General features: G+C 39.5%; 1 protein-coding gene across 1 annotated transcript in view; it reads right to left on the minus strand.

The window, feature by feature from the left end:
• Window positions 1-2,553: 2,553 nt before the first annotated feature.
• PAK6 (p21 (RAC1) activated kinase 6) overlaps window positions 2,554-27,299 on the minus strand; it is a 41,636-nt gene continuing 16,890 nt past the window's right edge. The window contains exons 4-10 of the mRNA XM_063289964.1: window positions 22,593-23,222; window positions 13,416-13,901; window positions 12,126-12,259; window positions 11,254-11,380; window positions 9,246-9,371; window positions 8,614-8,748; window positions 2,554-4,201 (exon numbers count right to left, since the gene is read on the minus strand). Coding sequence (XP_063146034.1) covers window positions 4,034-4,201; window positions 8,614-8,748; window positions 9,246-9,371; window positions 11,254-11,380; window positions 12,126-12,259; window positions 13,416-13,901; window positions 22,593-23,222 — 1,806 coding nt within the window. The 3' untranslated portion in view covers window positions 2,554-4,033. The remainder of the gene's footprint in view (window positions 4,202-8,613; window positions 8,749-9,245; window positions 9,372-11,253; window positions 11,381-12,125; window positions 12,260-13,415; window positions 13,902-22,592; window positions 23,223-27,299) is intronic.

Raw genomic sequence — 27,299 nt, forward strand, 5'->3', positions numbered from 1 at the left:
TGGCCGGATTTTCCAGTGGGTGCAGCAGTGCAGGAACCCTTGCTGAGCCTAGCATATCTCATCACCCTCCGGTGGGCAAAAGTTTCATGGGCATGCTCAGCCTTCCCTGCCAGCTGTATCCACTCATACAGGGAATCCGGGTCGTCTCGCCCAAGCGACCACCTTAGGACCTCCGTATTCAGACCATCCTTAAAAAGTTCTATCAGGGTGGATTGGGACCAATCCTCAACTTTCCCAGCCAAAGCCTTAAATTCCAGAGCGTAGTCTGCCACCGATCGTGGCCCCTGGCACAGCTCCCTCAATGCCCATTTTGCTCTTTCCTTAGCTAATGGGTCTTCAAAGTGTAATTTTAATGCCCACAGGAATTCCTCGAACTCCTCCAACTCAGGGGCCTCCGATTGACATAACTGTACGTACCAATCGGCCGCCTGCCCCTTGAGCTTAGTGGCAATGGCATTAATTTTGGCTCTTTCTGAGCGGAAACACTGTTCCCATTCGTCCATATAACTCCTTGCATTGGTAAGGAAGAATGACAGCTTAGTTGGATCCCCATCAAATTTCACAGTAAAGTCCTTTACCCCCATTCCGGGTGGTCCCTTCACCACAGCTGGACGGTCGGGCTTCCTCCTAGCCCCCAAGGATCTCCGCTCTCGAGGAGGGGACCTTGAAATTCTTACCCTCGGCGCTCTCACTTCCTCTTGGTGCCGGGTTCTACTCCTTTCCTCCGGGGAAGGTGGGGGCAAAGAAGGAGTCGAATGCCAATGACTAGACTCCTCTCTCCTCCTCTCCTGTGGACCCCAGTCCATGGACATTTTCCGAAACATGAATTCTAAGGACTCCAATTTAGCCTCCACCAGTTTTATACGATCAGGGGTTTGAGAATCCTCTTTTCTCTCTTGCCTCACCACGGTTGGGGACAATGGGTACTGCTGCTTCCAAGACGTTCTTGACGTCCCTGGTAGGGTTCCCTGTGTCTCATCCCAGGTGATCAACTCGCCTGGTGACTCGCCGGTCGGTTCAGGGGCTCTTTTACCTCTAACCTCCTCATCTCCTGGGCTGAAGCTCGACCCCTCCCGAACTTCTGAAGTCTCTCGAGGAGGGACTCTCTCCGTTCTTATTACTGTAGAGTCAGGTTCTCCCTCGCTCAATTCCTCGCTTTCCATGGTTTGGGGATTTGGTTTGCTCATCGCTAGCACTTCCCCTCACAAAATAAATTTGGAAAGGGGCTAATGGAAAAATTTTTTTTTGATTCTCAGCTTTATGTAGCGGTTGCCTATCCTAATAGACTCAGACTCACAAGCAGGTACTTAATGATATCTGATTTATTAAAAGAATAGTATGCAAATACAGAGAAAGCTGAGAATGAGTAAAAGCACGCCAAATACAAACTAAAAACCCTCGCCTCAAACGTAATCCCTCCCCTCACCCTGCTGTTGCAACCCCCCCCCCCCCAGGTGCTGGTAACCGTTTGAACTGCCATCCTGGGAAAGTAACCTTGAACACATGAGATAACCCAAACACATTCCAACTCAGCAGCCAACAGATAACAACTCCCCAAGATGGAATCCTCCACCCTTCCCAGATGAAACACGTATCAATGAAATGACATGCGAAATGTTACGATGTACCAGCAACATTGGAACGGTGAACATGAGTCTGCTTCACAGACAATGTCCAAAAGATGTTAAAGAAGGAATGGCAGATGTGGAACAAATCTTAACTGACAAGATAAAGTACATAATGTGGAACTACAAATGACAAGCCAAGAGAATGATTTGGAGAAGGATGCTTAACTGGATATACAAAAGAAACTGGCTGAAGTTTTAAAAATTAAAAGGGAAATGCAAACAATAAACCAAGAGAATGACCTGGAAAATGTTTTATTGGATCCACAAAAGGCTTGTTAAAGCCTTGAAGAAATCTGTGCAATGGGATAAAGAAGAATTGAAATCAAATCCTATGACAATATTTGATTGAATTAAAGATTAAGACTGTTAGAAGTAAGAGGAAGGAATATAAAGTTGGTTTATTTGATCAAGGTTGAAATAAGACTTTTTTTTTTTTTTTTGCAATGTTCTGGCAACCCTTTATGGACTTTTTGCTGACACCAGGATTTAAAAGTTGATGTTTCATGGATTTTCTTATAAATAAGGATGGGATATGGGATGAAGAGATATCTGTTTAACCTTATAGACGGTGAAGAGTTATTAAATTTGTTTATACTTGTTGTGATGAAGGTTGGAAGTCACTTCTTTATATATTTATTATATTTATTTCTTTTTTTCCTCTTTTCTTGCACCTCTTATTTTCTTTCCATTCTCTTTCTTTAGTTTGTATTAGTTTTTAGCAGGGTCTGTATGTGCCTTATTGCCCACATATCTATTAATAATATAGTCTTGGACCCTGCTAGAACTTTTTGGGTTATTTTCTGTTGAATTATGTTGGCTTTTCTCCTGCTTAATCTTCAGTTCTAGGCCTGCAACTCTCCACTGCAAGTTTTACCACAAAATAACCACAATTGCATTTTTTAAATGATTTCAAAACTGCATGGTATTTATGAATAATCAAAAATCTTTTAATTTAAAACAAAAGCAAACAACTCACACACAAAAAAGAAATATTTGTTTAAGATGATTAGGTAATTTTTAAAAAAGGAACTTGCTTTGCACAGATCCTGAAACATACAGAAATATTTTACAGCAAAAATGTCTCTAGTATTTCAAGTTTATATTTTTACACAAATCTACAACTGAGTTGGATGGGTAATCTATCACGTGAGGGCAAATTTTGAGGCAGTAGAAATAAAATTTAACCCCCTTCAAACTCCCCATTTTTCTTAATAATCCTCGCAGTCCACAAATACAAAACATCTGCTTCACAAGACTGAACTCCAATATATTGTAATTAACACTCCATACAGTAATGCACATAATACCACTTAAGTATCAAATGACCTTGTTCTTACACTGGTAAGATTTCCCATACAAAATTTCTGCATTGACATTAGAAAAGAATTCTAAAAGTGATCTGTTTACATCCAGGATGAGCATACATTTAAAAATCTGTTCCATGCTTTCCCCTGCCTAAAAAACATGGGAGGTAGAGGGTAAATATTCTCACCTGTAAAACAGACATTGTCAGGGGAATTAACAGGATTGCTTCCACACTTTATTTACCTTGCTACAGAATTCAAAACTGATACAAAATACCACCCAACAGCTGCCTCAGACTGCATCCATTGAGGAGTCCAGTGTGTTTAGAGGGGCCCAGGGTGGGTCCAGTGTACTTACATCAAACTTGATTCCTTATTTAGATAACCCCTGTGTTGCCTTCTGTTTCAGACACCGCTAGAGAAGGCACTACGTTTATATGCTGCAGAGTTTCAAGAGTAAGGTTCCAGGGGAAGTGTCTGCCTTGGAGCGCTGCTCCCCACAGATATTGTGTGAAGGTTGTGAAATGACAGACCATTCTAAACATTCGTAAAGCTGTAGGCTCAATATTGTTCATTCTTGGAAAAAGAAAGAAAAGTGCCAGAGGAGCTATTTGAAAATAAATAAGGGACAAGGTCATTTTATAGCAAGTTTCAGACAGACATGATGCCATTTAGAGGTGAGTGAGTAAGTATGCCTGTCGTCACTATGAAAGAACAAAGATCATACTACGTTCTTTCAAAAACATTGTTCCAGTTCTGTCACTACCTAATGCCTCTGGAGGTTGTAGATACATAATGACCCAAGTTGCAAGAACCATCTTATATGTTTCTAGAAATAGGAATCCAGACACTTTACAATATTCATAATATAGTAAGAATTTGTAGGAATCCAGATTTTGATTGTCTTCAGCCACAAAAACGAAAGGTAAACATTAAAAAGCAGCTAAAAGATGGTGAAAATTCCCTCTCACATTCACATCTTGGGAAAGAACCCTGCCATGTGTCAGTGTGCACAGGGCTATGCTGGCCTTAATCCTTTCCTAATCAAGTAAGAATTTCTAGGAAAAAGGTTGCACTTTAATACTATATTCAGGTTCAGAGTCAGCAGGTAGAGGTGCGTTTCCTGTATCGCTGGATAAGGGGCACCAGGCATTCTGGAAGTCCAGTTTGAAGCAAAAAGGGGTGATCCAGGAGTTCTTGTGCTGTTGCTCGCTCTAAAGGGTCTCGTGTTAACATTCGTTCCAAGAAGTCCCTTAAAACTGGAGAAGTCTGTGGAAACAAAATTTGATAGTTTAAGACATTTTAGGTGGACAGTTTCAACAATACAAGGATCTTCTAAAATTACAAATTACAGTCGCAATTGCTCCCAGAAGTAATCCATAGTTCTCTTTCATAAAGTTCCAAGGTCAGAACAAACAACAAAACATTTTGACTAACAAGTTTATTATAGTTTAAGCATTTGCATTCCTTAAATATTTCCACCATTCTAGATGCTGTTTGAACAACAACAAGAATTATAATTTCCTTTGTTTTTTTCTGAATTCAAAACTTATGTGCACAAGCTATTATACTTGGAATCTACATGCTCCAAATTACAGAATATTGTATTTGGAACTGAGGAAACCCAGGCTGAAGTCTTACTTTGACTACTCTGTCATAATACATGCATAGGTATCTCTTTCAGATCTTACACTTTGCTGTGAGGTCTAGGGATACGAAGGGGTCTGGTTACATAACACTGCCATATAAATGTGTTCCCAAATAATTCAAATCCTCTTTTGGTCACGAGGCTCACTGGAAGGCTTTAGTATGGCACTCTTTCGAAGATGACGATAGATAGACAGACAGACACACTATGTATGTATGTATGTATGTATGTATGTATGTATGTATGTATTATGAAGTACAAATGAGATATACCTGTTTTCCTTTCAGTCATCAGTAAGGAATGACAAAGACATCCAACTATTAGATGGTAAGACAAATCCAGCCATTTTTAAATACATTGTGGAAATGTTTTATGTCAGGGCTCAAGGAACCTGGAATGTTCATTGGTAATAGCATGAAGTATGAAATACAGCAAGAGATATCCAGCAGTGTCTGAAAGGATTTGAGTCAGATGTACTAAAGGCAATAGAAAGGAAAGGATAAAAGAGAGAATGTTGGAGCTTTGCAAACAACTGTGTCCTATATACTAGTGAAGGAGTTTGTTTGTACGGTGATCTTGATTTATTTATTTATCAAATTTATCACTACCCATCTCCCCCACATGGAGGGACTCTGGGTGGTTCACAATAAAAACACAATATAATATAAATAATATACAATAATATCAATAACATAAAAATATAAATATGTTAAAATATAATAAAATCCAGATGGCTAAGATAGTCTCTCTGTCTGCAAGCAAAACAGGGCAGTTCTAAGGAGCTAACCATCCCCAAGAGGAACTATTCTCTTTCCCACCCCAGGCATGTTGACAAAGCCAGGTTTTTAATTTTTTTCAGAAGTCCAGGAGCGAGGAGACCTGCCTCAACTCCAGGAGGAGCACGTTCCAAAGGGCAGGCACTATTGCAGAGAAGGCACGCTTCTGCGATCCCGCCAGATGAAACTCTTTAACAGATGGGATCCGTAGCATGCCCTCTCTGCATGCCTGGGTGGGACAGGTCAATGTAATGGGGACAAGATGGTCCCTCAGGTAGCCTGGCCCCATGCCATGTAGGGCTTTCAAGATCATAACCAACACCTTGAATTGGACCCGGAAGCAAAATGGCACCCAGTGCAGCTCGCGCAGTAAAGGTGTTACATGTGCCGCCCTAGGGGCACCTAAAATTACCCGCGCGGCTGCATTCTGGACCAGCTGTAGCTTCCAGATACTATAAAAGCAGTTTTAAAAACAGAAATGCAACCAATCTGATATATGTCATATAAATTTTCACAGGTCAAAGCTTATTTCATCTTTCCAAATGAACTCAAGCTTGTGCCACAGTACCTGTGTTAATCTTTAAGGTGACACAAAACTATTATTTGGGGTACAATACAATACAAATATAGCTATTACTCTGAAGGACCTTTTAAATGCAAAGGCTTTATGTCTTTGCAAAAAAATTAGACAGAAAGAATATCTCCACACTTTTTTTTTGAGGCCCATCTAAATGGTTGCTTCCTGGAGGAAGGACCCTAGTACTTCCACTAGAGCAGCTCTTCCATTTTATTCTCCTTAACAGAATTTTATAGAAAGAGTAGGGGAAATGAAAGAAGTTATACATAAAACATGGATAGGACACAATGGATACAATGTTATCTGGATTGCCTTTAAAATTCTGTGACATGCCCTATCAGAATTGTAGCTGTGATAGTTAAATGCTTGTAATCTTGAAATACAGAAATTCTGCTGAGAGTATTTGGCTAAGAATAACAGGAGAGAGATCTCTGGAGAAGGCGCTAATGCTGAGAAATGTGGAAGGAAAGAGAAGAGGAGGACAACCAGCAGCAATTGTCACTATTGTGTGCATCTTTGAAAGTTTGATCATCTGGCACAGGAAGTCCTGACTATATCATTTGTGGGTCCAGATGGCCTATTATATAATATACTCGCAGTTTTGTTTCTCTCTCCTTTTGATTATGTTCCATAAAGTCACCGTTGACTCTTAGCAACCACATTGACAGATTTTCTCCATGACGATCTGTTCCTCAACCTAGTCTTTCAGTCCCCCAACAGTGCACTCATCACTACTGTAACTGAGTCCATCCACCTTGCTGCTGGTTGTCCTCATCTTCTCTTTCCTTCCCCAGAGTCCCCTTTTCGGGAGAGATGGCCGGTGATAAAAATTAGAAAGAAAGAAAGAAAGAAATCCCAAAAATCAAGATACTGAAGGTGTAACTGCAAACAATTTCTACAAGAAGCAGACATCTAAAGAAGCCAATAGAGATGCACACCGAGCTTTCTAAAATGCTGAAAAGAAAGAGACATGTACAGGAAATAGAAGGAGCAGCATATAACCAGAGAATACAAGAACCGCCTGAATGCATTGTGTCAGGAGAGCTGAAGAATAGAATGAGCTGAAGCTTGTAGGAAAACAAAAGAGGCTGTAAGGATACTTTAGAATGTAAAACTTGTATTTTACATCTGTCTTCTCTTTGAAGGGAAAAAAAAAGCCCTTGCTGGCCATCATTTGCCACTGATGGAAGGGGGAATAGACAAGCAAAACTGATGGCAGAACTGCTAACTACAATCTTTGAGAAGCCTGGAGAAATGGAAAGGTCCCCAAGGAGTGGAAGAGGACAAATAATGTTCCTATCTTCAAAAAAGGAAAGAGAAGGATCCAAGAAATTACAGTCCTGTCAGTTTGGTGCTTCTACTGAATAGGGTCCGAAAGCACATTTTTAAACAATACTATGAGCACTTGGATAGGAATGCAACACTTAATGAGAGTCAGCATTTGTCACAAACAAATCATGCCAGATTACTCTTATCTCCATTTTGACAGACTTACTAACTTAATATATCACGAGGATAGACAAAGCATACCAGCAAAGCATTCAATTATGTTTCTCATGATACTCTCATTAATAAAATGGCAAAATGTAGGTTAGATGATACAGCTGCTTGAAGGATTCATAGTAGGGTGAGTAACTGCACCCTGAGGATATTTATAAATGTCTTCACATCACCTTTGAGAGTAATCTCAATTGGAATACCACAAGCTCTGTCCTGGGTCCTATACTGCCCAACATTTTTATTAATGTCTTGGATGAAGGTTGTGATGTGGTATTAACTTAACTTAAGGTCTTCAGACAAAGGCTGAATAACCATCTGTTCAGAATTTTATTTTATTTTAATTAAACAGATTTATAAGGCTTAAGAATACTTAAGCAGATCCTGCACCAAACTCTATGATTTAAGACAAATATTAAGGTTTAAGCTGGTTAATAATATGTTTATACTGTAGTAGTCAAGGAGCAAATACCTCCTATTCTCATAAAATAAAACTATTTGCTCCGCTACTGCTTGAACACTAACACTAACAAATAGTCTCAGCAAAACTGAAATTTAGCAGCTTGATAACCATATCACTGGGTCTGTGAAATCCAGGTGATTTAAAATTAGAAGTTTTTTACAGGCTCTTGTTAGAAAAAATGTGTCTTGCATTCACCACTAGATGCCAGCAACAGTCTGCAGGAGTGAGAGTCAAGATAAATTCTGCCATCTTCAGCTTCTGAACAGATCTTAGATCTATGTGATTTTTCTCATGTAGGCAGAAGAGAGCTACCATATGGCACCATCCCATTGTATTTGACCTGCGACCATCTTTTAGGTGAGAGGAACTTGCATTTAGTTGATCTCCAGAGCTACTTCAAACATTAGTACTCTACCACATAGAAAACCTCTCTAAGCACGAAAATAGAAAGGGTGCATTATATGCTAGCTTATCTGTTAACTACATGAGTATTTGCTTCATTGCATGGACACACAGTTTAAAGAGTGTGGATTTATGGCCAAGCTCAGTTTCTCCAATAGAGCACGTGTAATACAATAGCAGAGCTAAGAAGAACAAGACAGATCTCCTGCAAACATTGTTCATGCTTTTTCTAAATAAATATTTTCTGTGTACAATATCTATAAGGATATTCAGCTGCTGCAACATACAGAGTTGGAAATTTCTTATAAATATACTGACCTTATGAGAGTTTTTTATTTTGGGAGGAGGGCTGTCACGAAGCCGCTTCATTGCTTGGACTGGAGAATCACTGAAATAGGGGGGCTCTCCATCAACCATTTCAATTATCATGATTCCCAAAGACCAAATGTCTACCTGCCAAAACAAAAGATTGCATCAGATGATGATATGCAGAAAGATGTTCCACTGTTCTTCAGAACTAAGAGAACTTCCCAGCTGAGATACCAAAGAACCTGAAAGATTTAAAAATTAACCCTTCTTCTAACATTATATTAAGGCATTTTAACTTCCTCTCAGTGTTGTGCCATTGCTACTGTTATTTATTCTTACATACAGACAAAGTAACAAATTCTGCAAAAATTCATAAATGTAGCATTTTTACTGTAATAACACTCAGTGATGCTAACTCTTCACTGATGCAGAAATGCAAGCTGCTGAAATAGATGAAATAGATGAAAAAGTCACATCAGCCAACCTCTTGCATTCTTTCTGTGGATGACCATGGTTCCCAGCATACTGAATTATATGCATCAGAAATAATAATATAGAGGACAGCAGGAGACACTGAGTCATACTCAGTTGGTAAAATATTTCAAACTGTCACCCCTTTCAGGATTTGGAGCTGTAATTACCTCAGTGGTGTAAGGGGACCTTGAAATGACTTCTGGAGCCATCCAATATGGTGTTCCTACCAAGGATTTCCTTTTTGGTACATCCTTACTGATTTGCGCACAAAAGCCAAAATCAGAGAGTTTCACCTACGTAAAAAAAAGCAAGGTAACATTAGATATCCTAAACTAAAAAGTTGTTGTTTATTCGTTCAGTCACTTATGACTCTGAAGGGAGAGGAAATGGGCAAGTAAACAGGTTGTAGGAGAAGCTATAGGAAACCTGTATTACAGAGGTAACAGATGCAGAAAAGATTTTTAATAGACTTTTTAAAAAATTGAAAGCAGTCGGACCCATCCAATCCAATACTGTATATTCTGAACTGCAATGGTTCTCCAAACTGTCCAGCAAAGATCTTGCCTTTTACATATAGTGGAAGGGGTGTTTTCTTCTCTCAAAGTAAAATTATTTATTCATTCACTTTTCAATATCACTTTAACCACATATATAATCACACAACTAGGCTCAGAATTAACAACAAAAACAGAAGAATACAAAAACACAATTAAAATAGAAAAAATAATAAACTAACTGATCAAGTCAAGAAAGACCACACATTATTCTCTGAAAGCTCTCCAGAAAAGTTATGGTTGGCACTAATCTGGCTTCTGAGAGGAAGATATACCTTAGAGAAGGGGTGACCACCAAGAAGCCCTGCTTCTGGATCTCTGCCCCCTATATTTCCCCACATGAGGGCCCACTCTTAGTTTCTCATGTGAGGAGCATATTGTGTGAGTTAATTCCATTTATAACAGGTGATCCTGAAGGTACTGGTAGCTGAGTCATACAAGGCTTTACAGGTTAAAGCCAGCTGTCCTAACAGTCAGAAATCACACTGAGACGAGGAGTAGGTCTCTAGTGTTTATTACTGCTACATTAAACAGAATCCTAACAAACTGAAGAAGCGTGGGAAAAACCCAGACAGATAAACCCCAAAAGTTAAGGCGGGTCTGATCTGTGTCTCTTTGAATGGCTGCTTAATTCCTCAGTACTACGCATGCGTTTTCCCCCCTGGATAGAGGCCCCCTCCTGCTCGCCATCAGTACTCATGACACCAGCACTTTGAAATGAATCTTGTCTCAGTAGTTTGACTCAGGTATTAAAAAAATACCACAGAGAAGTCCTGTGGTACCCCACAAAAGGACACTTTTCAAACTGATATTTCCTCCCCACAACTTACTGGAACTACTTGCTTTAGAAAGAATGGAACCATTGTTGAACAGTGCCAACTCCACACAGGTAGCCCAGAAGAATGTGGCAATTGATACTGAGAAGTCCAACACTACCAGAAGTGGTACGCTCCACCCATCTAGATCCCAATAAGGTCACCTATCAGAGTAAACAGTTTCTATCCTATGCCCAGGCCTGAATCTTGACTGAAAGGGGACGAGATAATCAGCTTCCTCCAGGGGTCTCTGCAGCTGAAGCCCCACTACCATCTCAAAAATGTTCTCCAAAAAGGAAAAGCTGAAGACAGGGTAATAGTTGTCCAATATAGGTGGTTTTTTTAGATGGTTGGCATCTCCTCTCAAGGGGCACTGATCACCTCCTGGGCTCAACGAACCATTGCCCCCCATGCCCCCATAGGTGCTCAAAGGAGCCCAGCGGGGTATGACTGCAAGTCCCAGAGGCAAAGGACCCCATCCAGTTTATAAGATAAAATGTACCCCTTGCAAATGAGCAGGTCCAGCTGAATCAGAAACGTAGAAGGGGGCAATGGACTAAAGTCCTTGCATGAGGATTTCGATCTGGATTGGGGGAGCTGGCAGCTCTATTTACCTTTTAAAAGCAATTCACATAATTGCTAACTGTGTATACAGCACCTTGCCTAGTTTGCTTATTTTAAAGTGTAGATGCCAGGGACCAAACCTTGGACTTTCTGCACACAAAGCACACTTTGCTGCTGACTTATGGCAGCCAAGAAAAAATTGCAGGAAGTAAAAGAGATGAAAGACACAAAGGAAGAATTACCCTTCCATCAAGAGTCAAGAGAATGGAGTCACTCTTAATGTCTCTGTGAATCACACCTTGGGAATGCAGGTAGGCGAGTGCCTGCAGGACTGACTCACACACTGTAGCAATTTGCTCTTCATTCAGTCTGAAATACAGCAGCCAAAATTATGAGTGGGAGTAACTTAATTTCATACAGCAACAAATAATTAAATGTTCACTTATAGCATGCATGATGTTTAAGCAACTTCCTGCTCCACTAAGTGTAAGAATATGGATAGCCACTTTTACAAAGTAGAGAAAGTCAAGAAATTTGGAATAATAAGTGATTTGAAATTCCTAAATTAAGCTTTGCACACATATAAGGCAGCACTCTACAGTAGCGACTAAAAAAAAAAATCACCCCCTTTCCCTATTCTAGCGGAAAGCTGCCAAGTTGACTTCATTGCCAAATTTGAGTCTGTGAAAATAGTCCTCAGCATACTTCAGGAGCTGATTCTCCCTCATGACTAGGAATCATTGGCATCCTTATTCTCCAAGAATTAAAGCCATCTAAATTGATAGGGATCATCACTATGACAGCAAATGTGATACTTTAAATTAAGTGCTATTTGAAGGAGTGCTTCCTTCCTTTTGCCTACCCTGCATCTCCTATTGTTAAGTTCCCCTGGGTATCCCTTATGAAATTACATTCTTTGGCTGTTACATAACAAGGTGCAGCAAATTGTGCAAAACAATGCTTGGAGCCATGTGCAATTTATAAGCCACAGGTTCTCCATACAGAACTTTAGTGGTCTATGACTGAGATTTTCTAAATAACCCACAAGATGGGCTGTTGCTTTGGATCAGGAGAAAGGAATTCATATATTCTTGCTTTAGATTCTTTTTCCTACCTGATTTGGGAGAGAATGTCTGTAAGAGCTCCTCCTTGGAGAAATTCCATCAGCACCCAAAGCTCATCACCCACAAGATAGCTTTTATACATCTCCACCACATTGTCATGCTGATAGTCCCTCATTATCACAACCTGAGAAAGATGTCAAAAGACAAATGACTGATAATTCACATTACAGCTTCTTGCTGATGTGATATATCTCCAGTTAGAAGTTCACTGTTTTAGCCTTCCCAGGCTGATGGCCTTCAAGGGTGATGGGATGACAACCCCCAGAATTCCAAGCCACTACAGCTAAGGGCCACAATCCATTATTACAACATGCACCTCTTCAAGTCAGCATCCTTCTATAGTTCAAGGAGTGACTAGGCATACTACTGGAACAAAAAGTTATTCCATGTTGCAATATTTCTCTTTTCCTGGAAATTCTGAGAGTTTTGGACCTGAAAGGCAAAAGGCTGGAATACAGTCTATTATATCTTTGTCTAAACCATAAAGATTTTCAGGTACCTCCAAACTACCACCATTTTCACTCCTGAAACTCTTAGAAGAATTTTCTGCTTTTGCTTCTGCCAATCTGAACCACTGAGAACAAGGAGTGAAATTCACCATCCTGCCCAAGTTTCTCCAAAACTCCCTAATCCCGTTTAAAATAAAAATAAAACTACAACAAAACAAACCCCAACACCATAGCCCTTTTCACAGAAAGGGAAAAACTGACAAAATGTTTGTCAGTTTCACACCTGCTTTGATTGTCTAGGTTCTGAAGGGCAGTTGCAAAGCAGTCCAGCTAGCCATTTCCCTGAAGCTCAGGAGTTTGGAGAAAGAGAGGGGCAAGAGGTCCTTCCAATAAGGAAATGAAAGCACATCATTTCTAAAAATAAAACCCTTCCCTCCACCTTTGCAACAATTTCAACTACACCACAGCTGATCTGGAAATAAATCAGCTCAGCTCTCCAACACCACTGATATGGTAGGAACACAGAAGTTCAGAACTGCTTTCAAACTGGCACAGAATCCTTGAAAGTGCACTTAGAGATTTGTTATATGAAATGAATATATGGCACCAAAAGCAATCTCTAAAAGTCAAATGAATCATCTTTCTTCACATATCTTCCTGCCTTTTTTGTTAGCTGAAATATAGGGCTAGATGCAGATTAAATTAGTCATGTTTTAATCCCATGGAAACTAGTGATACAAGTTGTGAAAATAGTGACACTACATCTCACTGATATTACTCACTATCCACTCTTGTCCAAATATTACATTTGATATCTGTTAATTTAGTCACCTCATTAAAAAGAAGCTCTCGCCGCTGCTGCTTTCGTAGATCCATCATCTTCACTGCTACCTGCCTTCCAGAATGCTTCTCACGAGCAATACAGACAATACCTGTAGATCCCTCACCGATCTTGACATAGCTTTCTAGCATTGTCCTAGGATCTCCTTGGTCCACCACCATCCTCAATGCAGCTTTGAACTGCTCATGAGTTACCACCACTGGATCCTCACTGGTTGGCTGTGCTTTAGCATCCAGGGGAAGGTGAAGGTTGCTGGAGCTGGTTTGGGTGTGTCTGTTCCGTGGGGACCCTGCTGGCGATGGCCTACCTTGAGGCAAGCCAATTCTATGTTCAATTGTTGGGGACTTGTGAGGGGTACCACCAGTTTCTGAAATCCTAGCATAATCAGGCACAGGCTGGTCAGAGGGAAGAGACTGGGATTTTGCAGGACTATGTGGTGAACTCCAGTGCTGGGGTGCCCTGAAGAAAGGATTTGGCTTGTAAAGAACAGAAGAAAACATATTATTAGAAGAACCATCAACTCAGATAAAGAAATTAAATTTATTTGAATCAATACATTGCTGATGGAATCTACATAAATTGACTTATTGAAACAATTGTTTTGAATGGCGATAAAAGTGTTCTTTGTATTTTTAAATAGTGCACATACTGTATACATTGCAGAGGGTGCCATCTTGGGGGAAAAAATTACCTGATAAAACATACATACTATAAGGAACTATTTCAATATCTAAATCCAAATTAAAGCATACTTGATAGATGGCCATCTAGTCTTCACTTGAAAGCATTCAGCAGAGGGAAGTCACAGTCTCTCTGAGTAACTGGTTCCATTCTTGAACTACTGTTTCTGTTAGGAAGTTTCTTCTAACATTCAACAAGAATTTGCCTTACTTTAATCCACTATTCCCTGTCCTGCACTCTGAAATGGTGGAGTGTTTCTTGAGCTCCTTGTCTGTAGGATTCTTCAGGCATTTGAAGAATATGCCTCCTCAGTTTTCCTGGCTTAAGTATGTCTGCATAAATATGAGAGGTACCTTACAATCATCACATTGTGCAATTTCATAGTTATGGATAAAGCAGGGATGAGAAATGAAATTCTTACTATTGTAATGTCATATAGAGTGAGTTACAGAACCTATCACACACAGTCAACAAGCAAAGTACTTATTATCTTTGGCTGGGACTGGATTTGGCTTTTAAGAGGTAGGCATCTTCTGTGGCATCACAATCCCCCTCCCAACTGATTTAGTGGTACTGGAAGTTCAGTACAGGAAAAGGTTTACACTATTGTATATTATCCAAAAATACATTGCCTGTGTAAGTCACATACCCTTGTTAGAACACCTTTAGTGCATTACAAGACCAATAGTTTAACTTGGTCACTGCCCAGGTGTTATTTCAAAACATATACACCACAAAGTTAACACAATTTGATTTCATGCTATGAAACATTTCACATGTCTACTATCTACACGACAGCAAACATTCAATCTTATAAAGTCATCTCTAATCTTGATCACAAAAAGAACCATTCTAAAGATAAACTTTAAAAGCTAGAAAAGATAAGAGATTAAAAACACAAATTTATTTTGTAACAATGGCACTCTAATAAAAAAATCATGTGATAAAGTCTTCTATACTGTCATGACCATATATACAACTTTTAAGTAAGCAAATTTAGAATATGTTAAAATATGGTAAAAATTATTAACAACATTAATATAGAGAAAGGGGATCTGCAACAGATAATTGTGTGAATAATTTTGTTTAGAATTAATCATACTCTATTTTGTTTATTCTCACTCTCCCTTTACCATTTCTACCAGATCAATCAGGCAACCTTTTAAAAAGTTTTTTTAATACATCCTCAGCAGGTTCAGCCCTCAATTCACAGCTTATTTCCTTTATGTTTCTTTATCTCTTTAGTATTTTTATACATCTAGAACCAAAAGGTCTGCTAAAGTGTCCCTTTTGTGCATGGATGATGCCATCTGAGCTGCTATAAGGGCTGGAATTCCAGTTGAAACTTTGATCAGCAAATAGAAAGGTGATCTGCAACAGAAGGAAGTAGTGTGGGGTTCTTCTGGAAGATTCCATTCACTGGGTTCTATTCTGGACACCCAACCACTCACCTACCATATATATTCCATATTATTATTATTGGAGGGACTTCCTCTGTGCTTTTATTCTCTGATGCTCTCCCACTCTGTAAAATAGGATATGACTATTTTTGTCCATTTAAAAAATATTTTTTATAGAATGTATATAGCTACCCCTCTCAATCAACAAGAAATAAAATATTATAACAAAGCCAAAGCCCCCAAAACAATAACTCAACTGAACAACACATATCAGGCTCTGCTAACAACCTGCCCCAGCCTTGAGGATAAAGACAGGTATTCAGGGATTTCTGGAAGGCTAGCAGAGTTGGGGCTGCCCAAATCTCAGGGGAGGTGCTGTTCCACAGGGAAGGTGACACAACAGAGAAGGCGTATTTCCTAGGTTCCACTAGATGGCACTGTTTCAAAGAAGGGACTCAGACCATGCCTATCCTGTCAGATCTAGTGGGATAGGCAAATACATAATTGGAGATTGGCAGTCCTGCAAATAATCTGGCCCTGTCTTGTACAAAGCTTTATAGCTGACCACCACCACCTTAAATTGCACCCAGAAGCCTATTGGGAGCCAGTTTAGCTTGCAATACCAATGTCTTACATGGGTGTACTGGGGTGTTTCCAAAACTGCCCGCACCACTGCATTTTGGACTACTTCAGCTTCCAACTGCTCTTCAAGGACAGCCAGATGTAAAGCGCATTGCAACAGTCCAACCAGGAATTGACTAAAGGGTGAGTGACTGAAAGCTGATCCTCCTGTTCCAGGAAGGGGCACAATTAGTACACAAGATAAAGTTATACATAGGTACTGCTGGCCACGACTGCCCCCTGCTCATCAAGTGGGAGCCATGAGTCCAGAAGGACTTTCAAATTGTGCACCAATTCTTCAGGGGGGAATGCTACCCTATTCAAAGTCAAAGATGGAAAATCCCCTGATCTGGAGGGCCCTAAAACCCAAAGCCACTAAGTCTTGTTATGGTTGAGTAAAAGCCTGTTCCTCCACATCCAGACCCCCATAGCTTCCAGAACCTGGGGAAGAACACTTGGGTGGCCTAGGGCAGAAATGTACAACTGATGGTACCTAGCCATGTGCTGTTGAATGACCTCACCTAGCAGTTTCATGTAAATGTTACACAGGAACAGGAAAAGAGTCGAGCTGTGGGGCACCCAGCATTGCAGGGACCTATTGCTGAACCTCCCCCAACATCAACAGAATCCAGCCCTGGAGGAAGATGTCTCCCACTCCCAATCTCCTGAGCCAGTCTGGTAGGATACTGTAATATCACAGAACTAAAACATTCATTAAGGATACATTAATACATTAAAGATATCATTAATACACAGAGTTAAGCTTGATGAATTAAAAAAACCCTGCTTTGTTATGAATCTAATTTTAGCTGCAGTGAAAGATTGAACTGAGAGAAAAATATAACTACCTAGATATGTTCATTAGTCATCATAGCAGTGCTCTCTTAGGAAAATAACCAGTGTAAGTGATTTTATAGAATCAGTGTTGGTACCATATCGGTGCTGGCTTAATTCAGAAGGATCTGATTTCTTTCTTGAGGAATTTAGAACATATCTAGTTATGCACACTGGAATATAATGCATGGCCAACTGTAGAACTGTAGAAAAATTAAAAGTTTTATTGTTTTAAAAGAATTTATGGATATCTAAAAGATCATCTAATTACTGTGGGGTTACTGTGGAAATTTTTTATTATTAGCCACTGTTAATCATCCTTGCTACATTATTATGCAAATCCATATTTAGTTTTTCTCCTCAGAGAATGCAATGAGTGGGAATTACTTGATTTTAGTATCACAATAACCCTATGAATAGGTCAGGTTTAATGAAAGAGGTATTTGAAGATCTATTTGAAGATTACTCAATCAGTGTAATGGCTATGGGGAGGGGAGAGAGGATTCAACAAAGTCTGCTGTAGTAGTGGATTCTTGTATTGGCAGAGAATTGGACTAGACGATCTTTTCACCTGTAGAGAGTAAGGAAGATGGCCTTGATAGAGGTGTGCAGGAACCATGTGCAGGAACCACATGCAGGCAAAAGGGCAGACACATGTTTTAAATCCAGAAGAAAATGACATTTGGAAGTGGCTCAGATAGAAGCCTTCCTAATTCACAGAACTATGAGGAGGAGGAGGAGGAGGAGGAGGGGGAGGAACAGCACAATCAGACCTGCAAGATTCTGTTGTTATACCCAATCGCAATAAAAGTAATTTTAGCCTTCCTGTTGAGTTGATTTCCTGGTCTGGTATACCTAGTGTGGTTGATATCAATCTTGAATTTCTCTGATTGACCTCAGGCTAGGTTAAAAGAGTTGATCACAATGCTAATCTTTCTGGAATATTTAGCCTTACCTACAGCGTAGCCATGCAGCACTGACAATAATTTATACACATCTGTGTCAGAAAGCAAGTCTTAGGTTACCAAGGATGGGCAGCAGTAGATGCTGGATTAAAGAAAAATTTGCAGGCCATGTATTCTACACTTCTTCCTATTAAATAGTTGAAAATCAATGATATACATCTAAGCAGTTATAGCTTTGAAAGGGCGATAGAAAAGGTCCTCTTTATTTTGTGTTAGCAATATTTATACTCCAAATAGATATAGTTAATTATCGTATGTAACATTCCTTATATGCATTTCTTTGTTTGTTTTGACTCCTGTGGATATACATATATGGAAGTGAATATTGCAATCACTGTATATTATGAGTGGGTGCAGAGACAGACAGAGAGAACCCTCAGCACTCACAATTACAAGTACTTGCCTGTTGAAATTTACTTCCCTCACTTCTGTCTACACCACCCTTTCAGTCCAGCTGAGACATGTCCCTGACAGCAAGGAGTATTCAAATCACCAGTTTTGTTTTATGTATTCTAGAGCATCCAAAAAGGTTCCACAAGTACTTAAGCTCAGAGTCCACTTTTGTAACTATTACACTATATATTCAACACATTGTCTACAGTATGTGCCAAGTTTTTAACAAATTAGCAGCACAAACATGCCCATACCTCCATTTATTCCCACACCATTTAACCCAAACCAGCACATTATCCTCTTCCCAAGACTACATCCAGGCAATCAGTTTCCACTGCTAACAATCAAAACTAATTATTAGCTATGCTACCTTTTTATTCTAAATGTGTTTATAGTACAACGTAAGATAGCAATCAGGGGAAAACAGGCCTAGATTACAAACAGAAGCTGACACTGCCAAAAAGGCAGACACAAAAGCAACTGTCAGCAGAGACCAGATTAAGAAACCACACTGCTAGGCATTCTGGCTTCAGTGGATGATCTGTGGCCTCTCTCGCTCAGAGTTCATAATTTGCTATTACTGGGCTCTCCCACCACATCACCCTTGCATTTATGAACATGCTTTGAGTCAGCAGGGCTCTGTACATTTTCTCTTTAGTTTCCTCCTCTCAGTTGGCCCAAGCCAAATTTGGTTAGTCATTATCAGCTACTAGCTGACAGTACAGAATAGCTCTGTGATCTCTTCCAAGGAATCTGGGGTCCTCATTGCAATAGAAACTTTTGAAAAGCAAAATCCAGAGTAAGTTTGGGATACAGAAGGGTAAGAGGGCTGGTTAAAATTAATATTGAAAAACATATTATTGCAGGGACTGTGTCTCCTCCACCACCTATACAAGTAGTCCTCACTTAACGACCACAATTGGGACTGGAATTTTGGTCGCTATGTAATGAGGCTGTTAAGCAAATCTAACATGATTTTATTTTTATTGTTAAATGAATAACTGGTTATTAAGTGTGGTGGATTTCGGCAGTGCTGTTGGTTCTCAGGAAGGAGGGAGCACATTCCAAGGAGGTGGAAGAGATAAGTGGAGGCACAGTCCAGGCGGCAATGGTAGGAAAACCAAGAGGTTCAGGATAGCCCTGCCCTAGAGCTCTTCCAGGTTATTTCCCCTTAGGTTAAGTAGAGTAGCTTTAGTCTGGCAAGATTCTGTCTATACGGTGTGAGCAAATAAAGAAGTGGAGTTTGAATGGACTGACTCTTCATTGTTCTTGGGCTGAGCCTGACATTAAGTGATTCACATGGCCGTTAAGCAACCCACGTGGTCATTAAGCAAATCACATGGTTCCCCACTGATTTTCCTTGCCAGAAGCTGGCCAGGAAGATAAAAAATGGCAATAATGTGACCACGGGATGCTGTGACGGTCGTAAGTTGGTTTTTTTCAACGCCATTGTAAGTCTGAACCATCTCTAAACAAATGGTCATTACACAAGGACTACCTGTATATATCCTTTTGGAGAAGTGGCACTAGAATCTTTGGAATCAAATAGACACGTTTATATCCTACCACTCCTTCAGAGAGACCAGGACAGTATGCACAGAGATTATATTTTTTCATTTAGTTTTGCTGTTACTCTTACAACATCTGGTTAATAGTTTGTATTTAAAAACAGTGGCTAGGCTTCATGGCAGGACAGCAAGTTGACCTCAGATCTTTCTATTGTAGTCCAAGACTCCATCCACTTTAGTGTGGATATCAGACCATAATGCCACTTACATTTTCACTTTATTCTGAAACATTATTTCATCCTCAGTGCTCGTTTGAGAAGGCTGTTATATTATCATTGTCAAATGCCACTATGGACAAACCTAAATCTCATTCAAAGAATGCAGTGGCATTTTAAAAAGTACTGCTGTTGTGATCTGGAACAGGCAAATAGTTTGGGACACAACTGCATTCCCCTGAAGAATCAAATACAAAATTTGGAAAATTCTTGAACCCAGTACTACCTCTGTGTGTGTGTGTGTGTGTGTGTGTGTGTGTGTGAGCAGCTAGACATGCCTTTTCCTTCAACCATTCTGAAGAAAACAAATATGGTTTCAGTTACGACACAAATACACCAATTTCTCCAAGACTGGACTGCTGTAACATTCTCTACGTAAGGCTCATGCATTACAGAAACTGCAGCAGTCACATGGTGAGAGCTCCAACTCCAACTCCAACTCCACTCAAATGACATCAGTTTCCCACATACTGTACAGTCAACATTTAGGACATCTGCTGGGAGAAAGCCTACATGTGTACAAGTCTGCACATACAGACTTTCCTTCTGCACACATCTATGCTAAATTTGCGGATGTCTTTAGATGCAGACATAATTAGAACAAAGGGGGGAAATGTTATCTAGAGCACTCCCATATAGGGAGCTCCATGCAACCTAATATCTGGATGGAGCTCCTCAGAGGAAGGCAGTTGAGCCTGGTGTGTTCTTATGGGAGCCATGCCAGCCACTTTCTTTCCATTGTTTGGGGCTCTATGGAACTCACACTAATTCCAAAGCCTTACTCTACATGTTCCATTGAGTACGACTCCTCAGTCTAATACCTGAGGCAGCTCTGTGCTTAGGAGTAGGGACAGACCTAATAGATTGCCGTAGAAGCAGCAGTACTCAATTATTTCTGGACATGACAGAAGACTTAGATGCAAGCTGAACATAAGAACATAAGGTCTTTGTTCCCAAGACCAGCTATGATTGATTGATAGATAGATAGATAGATAGATAGATTGATTGATTGATTGATTGATTGATTTGGTAAGTATAGCAACCAGAGGATATGATAAAGTACAACCAAAAATATAACAGTGCTAATAAAATCAGAAAAGAATATATAGAATCATGAATAAATGAGTGGCATTTGAAGAAACTAAAATATACATAAAATGTTAATATAGAACTAGTTCAGTCCTTTAACATATTAAAAATCTAGCCATATAGGCCATCTATTGCTCCATCTTCTCAGTTTTGGTACAATATGTTATTTTGCCAGCTATTTTACTTTGATATATTGGAGAGAAAAATTCTGCAAGCATTCTCCTTCTCCATGTCTGGCAGAAAAAAAAACGTATCAAGAAGCTAAACACTTAACAATTGCTAACCTTGAATGACATCCAAAATCTTACCTCTGCCAAATAGTAGGCCTGGTCATGCCAGGTTCAGGGCTATTTTCTGAACAAGTGCCACATCCAGGGTAAAATAAATTATTTGAGTCTGACAGGCACCAATGGGAGTTCCCTCATGATGCAAACAGCAATGCCAAAACAATTTTCATTGGGAACTTAGCACTGGTGAAAAGACTTAATCTTTCCCTTTTTGCTCTGTAGTACCAGTCCCAACATGCTTCTCAGTTCTGGTTATTTCTGCTTCAAAACAGATCAGTCACACTGAATGTACAACATTCTACACATTGGATAGTCTGGCCCTGGACCCTACAATTATGCAATCAATATAGTTACTAAACTGCCACCTAGCCACTGAACAAAATTCTTCTGGTATCAATAGCACAAAGAAAAATATTTATTGAAATATTTTGTAAATTAGATGGTCATGAGTTGGTTGATTTAATCAAGAGAACAAAACAAAATTATTGCTAGAGGATTTAATTTCTTAAAAGCAGTTTGGTAAAAATAAAAATCCTTAGCAGAGAAGTTGGAAATGATGGGAGACATCAGAAAGGCCAAGAAACAGTACGGGTATGAAACGCATAGTAATTTATATTTTTCCAACCAGAATCATCTTCAGGGGGCTATGAGTTTGCATGAAGGAATAAAATGGCTGAGGTGGAAACTGCATTATTCTTTTTTTTTTCCTGGCCATTTCTCCACCCCCCTGCCCCTTACAACCTTCTAGAGCAAATGTTTTCCCATTTAGATCATGTTTCATTTAATGCCTGTATAAAGGTAAGAAACGTACAGTATGTTCAAATAAAGCCTAATCAATGACATTGACAGTTTCTGTGAGAGCAGAAATGGGTTGTTTAGATAGCTTGCAACTGAAAGAAATACATATACATATACATATACATAGCATGTAGTAGTATGTATTGATACTTTAATATCAGTGTATATTTAAGGCTATCTTCATAATGCAAGTATAACCTCCTGAAATGAGTTTTAAGTTGTAAGAAGATGAGGTAATATTGAGAATTGGAACTTGGAAGCTCTCAGGCTAGAAAGGTACTAATATAATACCTTCTAGGGAACCAAGTACACATACCTTTATCTGTGGGTTGTTTCCAATCTTATTTGAAGTGTTGGATGACGGGAACATAGTTCGCAACAGCCTCCGCTTCAAACTGTTCTCTCTTGATTTAGAGCCAGGACTACCTTCTCCGGGTGGCCTCAAATTAGCTTGGCTCCCATGGCAGGGCTGAGCATAGTTCTCCTCGGAGTTCCTTCTTGCTACTGCATTTTCTCTGTTTACTTCAGGAACAGGGATGTATTGCTGGTGCTGAAAACCTGATGAGAGTGGGGCAAAGTGGCTATTTGCCCCTTGGAACTCTGAAGGGCCAAGAGATTGAGCTTTCACGACTAGGCTATTGGAATGAGCCTGCCCATCCAACATGGGCTTGTAATCGGGCCATAAGGTCTGCCTTCTTGACGATTTACTTCCACCATTGCAGTTGAGGTAGTTTCCATATTTGTCTGCCCAGTCTGGTTCAGCGCAGTGTAGATATATGTCAGTAGGTCCATCTTCTCCTAGAAGTCCTAGCGACTGGGCTCTTCTCCTGTTAGTAGGGCTCTTTCCCCTCAGGGTGTTAGAACTGATGAGGGAGAGCTTCTGGATGTCATTGAGTATTCCAGAGATATATCCTTCCACTTCAAATGTGCTGGCTCGCACAACAGTCTACCACAAAACAATTAATTAATTGATTAATTAAGGAAAGTTAATATCTACTCGTTCATTAAGAAGGGGATTCTCTAAATCTGAGGCAAACTTACCTACATTTCCACCTACAAAATTAGTGAACTAGCCCTAGTTCACTCTGGAATTACAGATCCAAGGAGAGAATCACACTTTTATTTACTGCACAGTGCTTAACAACTAAAAATGGTTTGGTGCTACTAACAAATCAGGTGTTAGAGCCTCTTCAAAAGTGAGGCTAAACCTCCAAGTACAGCAGATCTACAATACATTGATTTGTGTTGCCTGCCATTGTTTTTAATTCCTAGTTTCTTTTGAAGCAACAACTAAGGTCCAATTCACCCAACATGCAAGAAGAGAAAAACATGGAGTTTAGCCAATAGCAAACATGCACACAACGAACCAATTGTCTGATATGATACACAACCTATTTTCAACTACCTGCAGCTATTTTACTGGATAGCATGTTGAAAGGTGAAAGGCAAATGAATCTTCATTTTTTACAACTATTATAACGATAGCTCAAATTCTAAAGTCTTAATCCATCAGACTTATTGTTGCAAGCCACCTTGAATAAAGACAAAGGCAAGATATAGATTCAATAATAAATAAAAAATAAAATGAATTCACTTTCATAGGAAACTAGTTATAAGCCAAATCATTTTAGCTATGCAAAAATATTGATTTGGAACATAATGGCTGCACTTTTCCTGCCCAGACACCTACCTCTACTATACATTACCTGTCTTACAACACAGCCAACTCATTTACATAGGAAGTCAGAAGCTTAAGAATCTATTAATATTACCTATTTCTCCCCAGGGAGGCTCAATATACCAATGCTGTCTGCTGGCATCACTTCCAATGATTATGGGGAAATATTCCTTTGGAGTTAGATACAGTACAGTAGTTTCAGAAAAAGCAAACAACAAACTGAAATAACTGGTGCAATGAAAATTCAACACTGATCATGCCAGGTATAATGTAAAGATGCAAATTGCTAGGACAGATGCATGCACATGTGTGCTACTTAATAACATGGCAGAAAGACCAGTTTCTCTATTTGAACCAACAGCATGAATTTTAAGCTCCACCTGGCAAGCATAAAGAAGACTTGTTTGACTTCACTCAGTCAGTCAGTCTGCCTCCCGCCCTCTCAGAACACATACAAGGAGTGCCCAGCAGATGTAGAAAGGAGACATCTCCTCAGGTCTGTATTTCCTAAAGCAGACTTTCCAAACCATTTTGGGAGACCATCCACCAACTTGGACAACTTTCTCCCATGAGCTAGGAAAAATGCGTATATGAAAACCTGGCAATACGGATTCATGCTGTTAGTCTGCTGCAATATACTTTGTCCTAAACCTCAAAGATGCCTCAGAAGTTACAAGTGGTACAGAATGCAGCATCCCAGCTGCTAGTGAGCAAGGCCTACTTTTGCACTGTAAACCTATTCTTTGGTAGCAATATAGGCTAACTGGAAGCTTCTGAGCCAAATTCTGAGCCAAAGAGCTAGTTATTAGCTATGAAGCCCTACCCAGTGCTGTGCCAAGTTATTTGAGGGATTGTCTCCTTCAAAATGATTGTTCCCATCCTATGAGATGATGCTTCCCAGAAGAGATGATGCTTAGGATCTCAGCCCTTAAGAAGTGCCATGGGCCTAGACCCAGACATTGGCTTTGCGCAGAGCCTAGACAGGGCAAGCTATTCCAATATTTTGAAATAGCTTGCCCTCAAGATTTTCCTGAGCCTCTCATTGTGGCCTTCCACAAACCGATCAAAGCCATTCTATTTAGGTGAGTTTTTGAAGGACAGAGGTGACCTGGCATTTTGGGATGTTGTTGGTCTAGTTTCTTCAGTTTCGATTAAATATTCATTATGCTTTTATTGTACATTAAACTGTATATTACATTTTCATTATGCTTTTATTGTACATTGTTCACCATATACGGTAGAATCTTGTGATGGGGGTAGTATACCAACCTTTGTAAAGAGTCTGAAAAGTTCCTGTAAATCATGGTCCATCTTAGAAGATAGTATTTAACATGGCAAATAGAGCAAATACCTGCATCTTCTAAAAACTGTTCCTTCCTTATTTCCATCTCCAGAGGACTTCCATGCATTCTTGAAGGTATGAATATGCTATATTTTAGGTGCAGGATTCATTTAGGAACTGTATCCATATATGGATAATTAGAAATGCAAGTAGTTGTTTAGCGACCACAATTGGGACTGGAAATTCAGTCATGAAGCAAAGCAATTGCTAAGTGAAACTGCTTCTGTGCTTATGATCTTACTTCAGCTTTCCTTTGCTTTACAGACCTGCGAAGGTCATAAATGTAAGGACTGATTGTAAAGTTACTTTTTCATCATGGTCATAACTGCGAATGGTTGCTAAACGAGGACTACCTATAAGGGATAATTTTCATTTAATTTTAAAATGTTTTTGCCAATTTATTTTCAAATAATCAAATGAAACTTCGAATTAGAACCCTGAAGGTGATTGGATAGACCTTTGTTAACTCAGAAGATCTGTCTTATCTATGTGCTGCTTGCTAATGATTAAAATGATAAGACGACATTATACAGGTCTGTGTTTTTTCTGTAAGCAATAGACACCACTGGTTACTTAAGAATAATGTCGTTCATTCTATTCTCTCTCACAGGAAATACAGGGACATGGGCTCTAGTCCTCCCATAGGCATGAAACCTGGCTGGGTGACTCTGGGCTAGTCATTCTCTCTCAGCCCAATCTACCTCACAGAGCAGTTTTGTGGGGAAAACAGGAGGTGTGAGCATTATGTATACCACCTGGAGATAGATAGATAGATAGATAGATAGATAGATAGATAGATAGATAGATAGATAGATAGATAGATAGATAGATAGATAGATTATTTATAATAGTAAATAAAAAGGGTGGGATATAAATCAAATAAATAAATAAAAGTCAACACAGCTCTCAATGGCTGGGTTTACACATCATGCTAATTTGACACACAACAGTATCTTGGTTCAGCATAATGGTAATCTATTTCCAACTCAAAATAGTTAAAGTTACATATCACACTAAACAAACGAAACAAGTTATGACTTAACATAGTATTTGAATCCAGCCACTGTTTTCTTACTCAGTAATACTCACCTAAGCATATGAAATGCCTTGATTAGAAAGTATAAGAAGATGGCCTGGTGAATGGAAACTTCTCAACACAATGTCTGGTCTGCGATAGCACATTCACACAGTTACAGTTAACTGTAATGTTAATGTTATAGTTAACTCATCCAATATCAGAAATGTGCCACATATAACTCATCCATCATTTCATAGTCCATCAGTAAGGTATGGCATCCTAGCAAAACCTCCAAAATACCCTGGTTTATATTGCCAGCCTGGGTTAAAAACAAAAACACCCCGCCCCCAAATACTTTGCAAGAATGGTAGAAATGGTGGTCTAAACTCAACCTAATAAGTCTTTCAGCTAGGGGCTGTCATGTCACCAGCTCTCCAAGCCTGACCCACAGTACGTAGATACTAGAAAATGGAAATCTAACCATAGTCAAGTTCACTTTTATATATATATAAAAACTGATTCATGCATTCTCCAGAGAGAAGGATCTCTGGGAATCTGTGACTATTACGATCCAAAATGGAGGAGAGTTACTCCTCCAGGCAGATTGGCTTACTTCAGTTTTTCCCTGAAATGCCAGAGAGGAGGAACTGTCACCCATTAAACAATCTTCTAAACACCAGCATCTGGCTTACTCTGTTCTGAAACAATTTGGAGGTGCTGCTGCTTCAAAGATGTCCTGTTATGTATGAAATCTCTGAAACTTCTTCTCTAGCAGCATTCAAAGCCCAATCCTAAAACCCTTTTATTTTATTATGTATTTATATATTTATCTATCATATTTATATGCTGCCCATCTCACAGAAACGTGACTCTTAATCTCTCTGTGTCTATTCTAGCCATTTTTGAGAAAGGCTGTATACAGTTCCAGACAACTGTAAAACAGGCAGCAAGGAACTACAAAATGTCTTAGAAACAAAATATTAGA

This window comes from Candoia aspera, chromosome 1, assembly GCF_035149785.1.
Source record: "Candoia aspera isolate rCanAsp1 chromosome 1, rCanAsp1.hap2, whole genome shotgun sequence".
NCBI classification, from domain to species: Eukaryota; Metazoa; Chordata; class Lepidosauria; order Squamata; family Boidae; genus Candoia; species Candoia aspera.